The 10,666-nt window shown below is 36.9% G+C and overlaps 1 protein-coding gene across 11 annotated transcripts in view; it reads right to left on the bottom strand.

Annotated features, from left to right (window-relative positions):
• Positions 1 to 10,666, bottom strand: part of MEIS2 (Meis homeobox 2) — a 256,506-nt gene that overhangs the window by 5,613 nt on the left and 240,227 nt on the right. For all 11 annotated transcript variants that reach the window (XM_042451098.1, XM_042451088.1, XM_042451107.1 and 8 more), the window contains one exon: positions 1,318 to 1,376. In XM_042451098.1, the coding sequence (XP_042307032.1) occupies positions 1,318 to 1,376 (59 nt within the window). The remainder of the gene's footprint in view (positions 1 to 1,317; positions 1,377 to 10,666) is intronic.

The following is a 10,666-nucleotide window of genomic DNA, read 5'->3' as shown; positions in this document are numbered from 1 at the left end:
TAGTCAATCGTGGACACAGAGGAAAAAAGAAGAGAAGACATACCAAACAATCAGCAACTGTTCCAGTCTCTCAGCACTGAAACACCATATACAACAACTGGCCTGTCATTTTTCAAAACAATGTTGTATTGACCATAAGGTCAGGACTACAGAATGAAAATATTATGCAGAATCCTTGGAGCAATAAAAAAGACTAGAAATTTCAATCTACTTTGCTACTTACCTTCAATGTAAAATAGTTTGTAAGCACTATTTAGGCAATTGCAGTTAAGTGATATTGCATATTTCATGGTTTGTATTTGATCATGGTGTATTGTGTTGCAGTTTGCTATGCTCATTATTATTACTGTACGTAAAGCACACAAATCACAGTCTCATTACTCTGCCCACCTTTTGTACATGCAAATATATGCTGAACAAGCTTTATTCTTGTTTTTTTAATCAGAGTTAATTGCTTTCTCTTTCTTTCTTTCTTTCTTTCTTTCTCTTTCTTTCTTTTTTTGTATTGCCACCTATTTGTGGCAAAGAAATTCACTCCTACTCCTAAAGATTTCTTCCACAGGATTAATAACCTCTCCAGACCTTTAAAGTGAAGCAAAAGGCAAAATCTCCATCAAGTTTATGCCCAGTTATCACCACATGGAGAATTTAATAGCAGAAACTTCAGCTTTCTAGTAAGCTAAGGAAATGTATACTGAACAAGATGAAATGACTGCTTCTTGGCCCATTATAGGTTTGAAATTATATAATTTTTTAATGGTGGGAAAACATGTAAGCAAAATTTGGATGGTAATGTATTTGGTGCAGGGTAACAGAAAGTAGTAATATTTAAATATTTTTGCCTGCATTTGTAGCATGCCAGGCATTGGTAGCATATTGTGAATAGTCACAGCAAATGAATGGATACAATGAGTTTTACAGCTAGCCTTACATCAGTGAAAGCAATGCATGCACCAAAAAGTTGTGGGTAGCAAGAAAATGAGATTGTCCTGCTGATTGAATGTAGAAAAGCAATGAGCAATTCAAGTGCTCCCAGTCAAACAAACTGCTTGTGGCACTAGTACTTGTACCCAATTACCAATTCAGAGAGAAAATAAAAAAAAAAGCAGTTGCAGTAGAGTCAGGGTGGGAAATCTCCAATTAGCACCAATTAGTGAAGTTGCTTCCTTTAGCAGAATTCTGGGGACATAAGGGGGAAAAAATCTCCCAGAATGCCTATTGGAAGCATTTATTTACCAGGTGGAGGAACGCCTTAAGAATAACTTGATGAGGATTTGTGCCTGTGGGATTTGAATACAGATACTCCGTGAAACTTGCCTGCTCGATTTGACTGGTCAATCATAGGCTGTACTATTCTTCTTCTGGCATTAATAAACCTGAAATAGAACACAAAGTATAGAAATCTGTTTGTCAGCTCAGAGCTGTACTTTTTTTTTTAAAAAAAACCTTTCTTTCATTAGATCCCCCCCCCCCCATTTTTAAAAAAAAACTTTGGCAGAGCTGCAATTCAGGGAGGGAAAAAACATTGAATAAGGAAAGAAAAAAGGAGGACAACTACACATAATACACCAGTTAAGAAAGTTATTTACTAGGAGATAGTGAACTGCAAGTAAAAATATGCACAATAAAACACTTGACTGTTGGCGGTGGGGGGGGGGGGAGGGAGGGAGGGAGAGGAACATTACCAATCTGGTAAAAAGTTCCACAGAGGGCTTTATTATTTATTTATTTCCATCCCTCTCAGTTCAGCAACCATTGCAGCTCTCCATAAATGAGGTCCAGGCTTTGCTATTCTGTGCTTTCCCAAGGTATTGTTAGGTCAGCAAAGCCATCAATTAAGCTGTCTGAAGTTTTATCACTAGCACAGCAGCAATAAGTGCTGGCCCAGAAAGAACTCCTGCTCTTCTGCAACTCCTGCAGTTTAAGCCTGTAAAGTCAAGGGTCATTTGGGGGTCAGTGCCAGCTGGGGGCGACCTTTTCAACCAAGAGTGGGACACCAGGGCAGGGAGCACAAGGCAACTTCCAGCCATAAACCGGGGCACCTTTCAACTTGATAGAAAGAGGGGAGTTGCAGGTACATGTGTTTAATATTAGCCCCCAAAATAGCTTCTTCTCCCATCAAGTACCATAACTAAAGCAGAGTCCGGGTAATCTGAACATTAGGCAAAGCCCATTATTTGGCAGGGAAAGCCTGGGTTTAATTTTGTGGGTAATCCAAAAATAAATGCTTGCATATTTCCCCATTAAGTTAATACATAACAACCCACATCAGATGATCTTGTTCAAGCTATCCCCAGTAAAATGATTAAAATAAAATAAAACAAAACATTATTTTAATTGCACAGGTTCATTCGGGTCCTTTTCTGTGATTCACGAGGCATATTTGGATTTCTTCTGTTTGTGTGTTCAAGCTGTGTGTGTTTTGGAATGCTTCAGTATCTGTTTTTCAGGTTTTATACAAAACGGTGTAATTTAGGTTCCAGCCAAATAACCCTTAAGAAATATTATTTTAAAAGGTGAACAATTCACCCCATTCTGGAATATCAAACATGTCTATTGTCCCAAATAATCTATTTGTACTGTGTTCTGTTTCAAGCTCTAATTCAGTTCGCACTGAATAGACACTTCTGTAAGCTTTGGATAAGGCCAATAGATTTACTAGACTGTTTAGTAAAGCTGTGGTACCCAGTTTTGGGGCTCCAGACATAATCACTGAATTTCTTTCAGAAAGTTTTAAGTCCACTTTTTACCTGTGAAACTTCTGCAACTGTACACTATTGAGCATTCCATGTAGCACAAGATGCCTGCATATATTGCTCCAAAGACTACACAAATTACTTTGTATCTTGCTGTTTACATATCAAAGATATCACTTCCTATTTAAATACACTCCAGTTGTCAAAAAAATCTTGCCTTATAATTAGTCAAAAGCAAATGCCAGGCCTTTCTTTTTTCTTCTTTACCTTGTTTCTCCAGATAATAATGATTTCTGTCACCAAGGCTATATTCCTAGTGCAACGCTGTGAGTTCAAGACATATTTCTGTCCTCTAAGACAAAGGTCTTTGATAGGGCATAATGTGCTTTCCAGTAACTGCCACACTGACCAAACAGGGACTGACCCCAGCCTTCTGCAGCCAGCATGTCTTTTATCAGCTGAAGTTAACGCCAAAAGAGATTAGCCGAAAAGCCTGATAAGACTGTTTTCTCTTCAATGAGCTTCTAATGGCATATGCAGATGGCAGGGTTTAAAGAAGGAAACAAGCACATACTGTACTTGGGCTGGTAACACACAACAGATTCTCCTACACTTTGAGCCTTGCTGACCCTTGCTTTCTTCAACCTAGCCACTCATAAGGTAAATTAAATTGCTTTTTCAGTTTTTATTTCAGCTCCAACCACTTTTTATTATTTACATCTGGTGGTCCCCTTATTTATGTCTCTTTCCACTTCCTTACAACACTCCTTTACTCAGAGGACTGCAATGCATTATGGTTCTTCATTCTCAGCAGGAGAACACTACACTGTCTTCAAACAAATAATTAAGGGGAAGGTTAAAGGGGTTCACCTAAAGGTCATATCTTTAGAAACTGGTCAGAATGTATACATTAATTTAAAAGGGGGGAGGCATCCTCTCAAGTTCTTTTTTTAAAGGGAGTTTATACAACACTCCGACAATTCATAATCCGTTGGCCAAAGGGACACAAAACTGCTTTTATGAACATAATTAAAAAACACACTCTGTGGCTAGTTCTATTAAATCAACACGTTGTCAGAACAGAAACTTTAAGGGGATGATTTGAAAGTCCACTGAATGCTTGAACATTCTTGGTATATAGTAGAATTTTGTATGAGTGCATAAATCTTTAGAGAACTAGTATAAGAGATGTTTGATTCAACTGATCTAACAGATAGTTTGTGAGAAAACATTAGTAGGTTAGTGATTCTCAAATGTGAGAGACCCCTTGTTTGGGGGGGGGGGGAAGAGAAGATTGTATGGAAGGAGGGCACAAAATTCCAAGGAAGAAAATGTAGAACAATTCTCATCAAACAAGAGAATTTTTTCTGTTGCAACCTGGTGCACCATGCACAGAGTTTTTCAAGAGACAGGAAGCACATAGAAGAGTGTGGAGACAATTGCTTCTCCTTTGGCTGGTTGGCTCTAGGATAGAGAATCTATACTTGGTTTTACATCTCTTATAATGCCAATGTGAGAAGAGTGCCCATTTCATTATCCTTAGGTATATCACAGCATTACTGTGAACCCTTGCAATTATATCCTGCCTTTCCTCCAGTGAGCTCATGGTGGTGCACGTGGCTCTCCTCTACTTTATCCTTACAATAACTCTATGAAGTAGATTGGGCCAAAAGGTCACTGGCGCAGGCCTAAGGTCACTGGTGAAGTGCATAATTTAGGGAGATCTAGAACTGGGATCTCTCACCATGCTGCACAAGGTCCTGCCTCGGGGATGTAGAGTGGATGCAGTGCTATTAGGGCTGGGCAAGGGAAGGAGATCATCAAAGAATGCTAACTGTGGCTTGTTCCTGCTGCAGTTTTCCAGAAAAAGAAACTACATCATTCTCCTGGATGGAAGATGAACTCATTATTCTTCCTACTGCAGCTGTGAAGGGACCTATTCTCTGGTCCTTGGGTGCTTCCTTCCTTCCCTCACTCCCTGCCTTTTTCCCAGCATTAAATGACATAGCAGTGCCAAGTTGCCTGTAGAGTGATAGGATGGGTGCAAGGGGCTAATGAATAGCCCCTTGCATTGCGCCCAAAGCAAGTCACATGCATCACCAGCAGGACTCCTGTCCCTAGCTACTGCAGCAATGACACACTAGCTGTTTCAACATTTTCAAAGATCTGTGAGCTTATGTGGCAAAGAAATGATTGTTAGGTTGTGAGGGTTTGCAAAGTAGCATTATTATTATTATTATTATTATTATTATTATTATTATTATTATTATCCCAGCTTTTCCCTAGTTTGGTATTCAAAACTGCTTACAACAAATTAAAAAGCACATAGTTAAAAAAAATCACAAATACAAAAGTTAAAAAGAGATTTAATGATTAAAAAAACACCCAGATTTAAACATACACCATTAAACACACACACACACACACACACACACACACAGCATTAATTTAAGAAAAGTGAGAACCAAGAGGTTTTAGAAACACTACCCTAAGAGAGTTTAAGTGGATGTAGTTAAGTTGGGAAGTTGTTCTGTTTAACTAGCTAATTAAAATCAGTTAAGATATGAATTAAGTTGGATATTTGCTACCACCTGGGTTCCAAGCCAGACCACCAGAGGTGAGTTTAAACTGACTCCTTTAGACAGGAGGGTGATGTCGGGGAGGCTTCGGGCAGGTTTGGGGGCATGTGTCATCTAACTGCCATGCCGCTCAAGTGGTTAGGCCATATGTTTCTGGCCCAAATGTGCCAAACAGCTACTGGGCAGTAGGAGTTGTGTGTGTGTGAGTGTGTGTGTGAGTGTGTGTGTGTGTGTGTGTGTGTGTGTGTGTGTAGGGGGGATGACACTAGCAGAGGATCTCTCAGACGCAATAGTGGTGACACTTTAACTCTTGTTAGTACTGCACAGAGGAAGCTAATGAGAAACCACTCTTGAATGCTTCTTATTTGAAAAACTTGACAATGATGAGACGATCCAAAATGAAGCAAGAGATAGTGCAGGAAGATGAGACTCTCAAATGAGAAGGTACTCCACCAGTTACTGGGGAGGGACTAAGGACAAGTACATTTGTGTCTAATGACACAACTTGAACTCAAGCTGAAAGGGCATTCAGCTTCTGCTGACAGGCTCAGAGGTGAAAGGAAAATCTAAAGCAATACAACACACATAATTGAAACACAGACTATGAGAAGCATGAATAAGGAGAAGCTAGAACTCATAAAACAAGAAATGGAACTTGTAACATAATATTTGGCATGAATAAGCTAAAGTAGACAGGAATGTGATATTTTCAAACAGATAATTACGTAGTATTTTAGTATAGAAATGAACATTTATGAAGACGGGGGGCATTAATAGTGACATGGGAAGTAGCAAAAGCAGCCAGGGAATATAATGCAAAGTCTGACAGGAAAACCTATCAATATATATCAGTCCGTTTTATAATAATTTTTAATGCACATAGTTTTAATTCATTTTAAACTATTTAACCCTTTTAATCTGTCTTTTATCTTGCTAATTGTTTATTTTGTTTTTAGCCTTTCAACATTATTTTTGGTATTTATATTTTTTAAATTTTTAAGATTGGTTTTATTGTATGCCAACCTGACTTCTTCAGATAAAGGGTGGAATAAATATTTTAAAAGGTAATTAATTAATTACCCACTTCAGAGATGGAATAGGAAATTTTTTTTGAAAGATTATATGTGGGTATATTGAACACCCATCCAAACAGGGCATACTTATTATAGTAACTGACTGGATCTCAAAAGCAGAACACAGAGCAGAATTAAATGCTGTAGAAGAATTTGGCCCAGAATCAAGAAACAAGAACAGCTTACAGAATTTTGTAAAGCCAACAGTTTATTCATTGCAAATACATTCTTCTGGCACTCAAACAAGAAACTGTGTATGTGGACATCACTGCATGGTCAATGTAAAAATTAAATTGGAAGGGGAAAAAAGGAGAAGTTCCATTCTGCCAGCTAGAATAAGTCCAAGACTGTAGCACAGCCCATGAACTGTTTTTTTAAAAACATTATATAGTAAAGCTAAAGAAGTACACTAAATTAATCAAAATGCCCAAATAAAATCTTAAGTATTATTATTATTATTATTATTATTATTATTATTATTATTATTATCCTTTATTTATAAAGCACTGTAAATTTACATATTTAATTATTATATTCTAATAAATTTAAGAATATACTGGTACAGTTTAAAGACCATATAAAGAAGATATTTTCAGTACTTAACCTAACTGACAGGTAAACAGAAGAACTCTGAACTGATATGAGGGCCATTGCCAAGCAAGAATGAAAACTGACACTACCTAGAAATAAAAGCCTTCAAATGGTTAAGGATAGATGAGAAGTAAAAGTAACTCTTCAGACTGTTAAGGACATGTGAGAAGTAAAAGATGACAAAACCAGGGTCAGAATCCAAAATACAATTGTTCAGTGACTTGTGTGCAGGGGCAAAGAACTATTATAATGATCAATGCAAATAAACAGAATGAGATGGCAAAAAGGAAGACCTCTTCTACAAGATCTGAGCAATTAAAAGGAAATTCAAACCAAGAGTGGAGATGCTATATGAATAACCCAGAATGATGATAAAATACAAAGATAATGGAAACAATACACTGAGGAATTATATGAAAAAGAAGAAAGGACGGCCAATTCATTCATGGAAAAACCTTTTGACCAACTGCTTCAAGAAAGAATCTTTTAGAAAATGAAGTGGAAGAAGCTCTGAAAACAAACAGGTGGTTAATAAATTACCAGGGATACCAGTAGAACTGTTTCAAGCTGTAGAGCCAGAATCCATCCAAATTCTAATAAAAACTACCAACAAATAGGGAAAACAAAGCAATGCCTTACATACAGTAAATGCTCAATATCCATATCAATCTAAAGAAAAGAGACAATTGGGATTGTAGGAATCATCAATTGCACTACTCTTGCATGCAAGTTAAGTCATACAATGGTCAAGATTTTGTACCAAGGAGTTTTACACACACACACACACACAGAGGGGGAGGGAGGGAGGGAGGAGAGAGAGAGAGAGAGAGGAAATGCCATATCACACTTTTGGTACGATATCTTCTGCATATAAAGTAAAGCTTGGTTCAGAAGTAGAAGCAGCACTAGGGGATCATATTGCAAAGATATGCTGAATATTGGAACACACCAAATAATTTCAGAAAAAAGTCATCTTGTGCTTTATAGATTATAGCAAAGCCTATAATTTTATAAATTATGTCAAACTATGGTTTGAGCTAAAGGAAATGGGTGTGCATCAACTTTTGATGTGTAACTCATACTTGGGACAAGAGGCCTAAGAAACAGAATGGTTTTCCAATGGCAGGGGAGTCATACAAGTGTGCTTTTTACCATGCTCTTTGTTTACTTTTTCATACAGAAAGTGGGATTAGATTTTGAGGAAGAAGTCATGAAAAGGGGGAGGGCAACTTTTAGTTTAAGATATGCAGATGATATCACATTACTAACAGAAAAGAGCAAAGAATTGGCACAACTACTGAGGGAAATTAAGGAAGGAAATACAAACGCAGCATTACAAGTGAAAACAAAAATAATGTAAACATGATTTACTCAACATTGAAGTAGATGATTAAGATACTGAAAGAGTTAAAGATATTCTATACCTCAGTCATTGATCAAAATAGAGACAGTAGTCAAGAAATCATAAGGTTATGACTTAGAAAGGAAGCTATGAAAGAATTAGCTATGATTCTCAAGTGTAATGAAACAACATTAAATATCAAAGTCAGAATCATTCATGCCATCCATTAATGACTGTGAAAGCCAGTGAAAAAAGCTGACAGGTTAAGAAACAATTCATATGAAATGTGGTACCGGGAAGGAGTTCAATAGATACCATGGACTGCCAAAATGACATATAAATCAGTATGTGAGCAAATCAAGCTTGAACTGTCACTAGAAGCCAAAACGACTAAACTGAGACTATTGTACTTTGGACATACTGTGACTGATTGGAAAATATGTTAATGTTCAGTAAAGTGGAAGTGAGTAGGGGAAAGGAAGACCACATTATAGAAAAGGGATTCAATTACGAAAAAATGGCTTTGATTTTGTAAAACCTGAGCATGGCTGTTTATGACCAGGGCTCATGGAAATCTCTCCCTCATAGTTACTACAGGTCAAAGCCAACCTGATGGTTAACAACAACAACAACAAGGTTTTTGAGGCTTTTGAAGTAACTCTTACATCACATTTCTAAAAACTGTAAAAAAAATGAAAAACTCATATTTCTATAAGAAAATATGTAGATAATTTGAAGCACTTCAGATATGTATATAATTGAAGTACTTCAGAAATATGTAGAAACACTTGAAATGCATGTGAAGTAAAGGTTATTGAGAGGATCCCTTGAGGTCACTTTAGATGTCTGCTGCTCTATGGCACAAATAGTTTAAACAAATATAGGCTGTGGGGTCCCAGGATCTCCGAGAGATCCTCTGCTATTGTCACCCTCCCTCCATACACACACTACTGCTGCTGCCCATCTAACCTTTAAACACGCATTCATGTTCAAGTGAAGTATTTGAAAAATGTTCTCTTATTTCTTGATAAATCCTTCCTTTCCTCTCCGTCTTAGCTTTCAGAAGGAATAGTGAGAGAAATACTAGAACCATCAGTTTCTGACAGATGGAATCCTTCCAAAGCACCAAGAAAGCACTGAATTTTAGCAGATTTTCATAAAAATATCCCAGCTAATGGTCTTAAATTATTTCACAGTGTGATAGCTATTGTTAACCACCATCTAGAACAGCTCAAGAGGAATACATGGAATGGGTGTAATAGTCTTTGAGAATATACTTTCTTCACTACCATCACTACCTCCCCATCATTTTTCCATATATATCTAAGGATTAATGCTTTACTTATGTAGAAGATGTAGTTTATGGTGCACCACTGCATAGCTCTTAACTCTTGGAACTTTGATAAACCATGAAATATCTGGGACAGTCAGCTTTTGAGATGCCCAATTCAGTGAGAAAGCTCTCAGTTCTCCACAGGTAGAACCTGAACAAGTTGACTGTCATTTTCTCCTCTTTGCAAAGGTGAGCATACAAGATTCCTGACAAAAAATAAATTATATGAGGAAGTAGGCTGATTCTCTGACAAATAATAGGCGACAGTTCCTTCCATTCATTTGGTAAAGGTTCTTGGAGACATGAAAAGAGTAAAAATAATAGCAAGGTTGAAGTGGTAAGTCCTAGGATAGGATAGTTACATCTGGCATTAGTTGAAGGCTTTTATGCAAGAGCTGAAATATGGGTTCCAAAAAAAATTCTTAGAAACCAAAGTGCAGTAATATGTCAAGTTCATTGCCAACAAGAAATAGTAAAAAACAAAACAAAACACCTCCACTACAAGAGAAAGATACCTCATTCCATTTCCTACAATATCTGGGAAAACAGTTTTTTATTAAAAAGTGAAACAAGACCAACAAGTATATTGTTCATAAGACTTCAAAGACTTATTATTGACAACCATTATCAAAGTTAGAGACCATTCAGCAACTTAGAAGTTAAGTTTTCTGAATTCCTTTTCCATTGTCGTCTTAGTTTTCAGTCAGTTAGAACCTTTGGAGATTTTTTCCCCTAGCACTAAAAATAAAGCAGTTTGTGGAAAAGGGGAAGGGAAAGGATTATTTTTTGTACATGAACAGTAGTGTGTGAAAATGGTGATAATTCATTCACAATATGTAGGAAATAGTTTTCTTCAGGTTTTGTTCCAGTTCACTGTATGGCACTGACATTTTCAGTAGAGGGCTGGCATGCTTTAAGCATGCAAAATAAACCCAAATTTGTTCACTTTTAATGGAAAAATTAATCTTTGTCCAAGTGACATTTCAGAATTTGAAATGTACATATGACATGGGCCTTGCTAAGAAATTTAATCATTTTCAAATCAAATACAA

Source organism: Sceloporus undulatus, chromosome 1, assembly GCF_019175285.1.
Source record: "Sceloporus undulatus isolate JIND9_A2432 ecotype Alabama chromosome 1, SceUnd_v1.1, whole genome shotgun sequence".
Taxonomy (NCBI): domain Eukaryota; kingdom Metazoa; phylum Chordata; class Lepidosauria; order Squamata; family Phrynosomatidae; genus Sceloporus; species Sceloporus undulatus.
The sequence above is the reverse complement of the archived record's forward strand: the minus strand, read 5'-3'. Positions and strand labels throughout refer to the sequence as shown.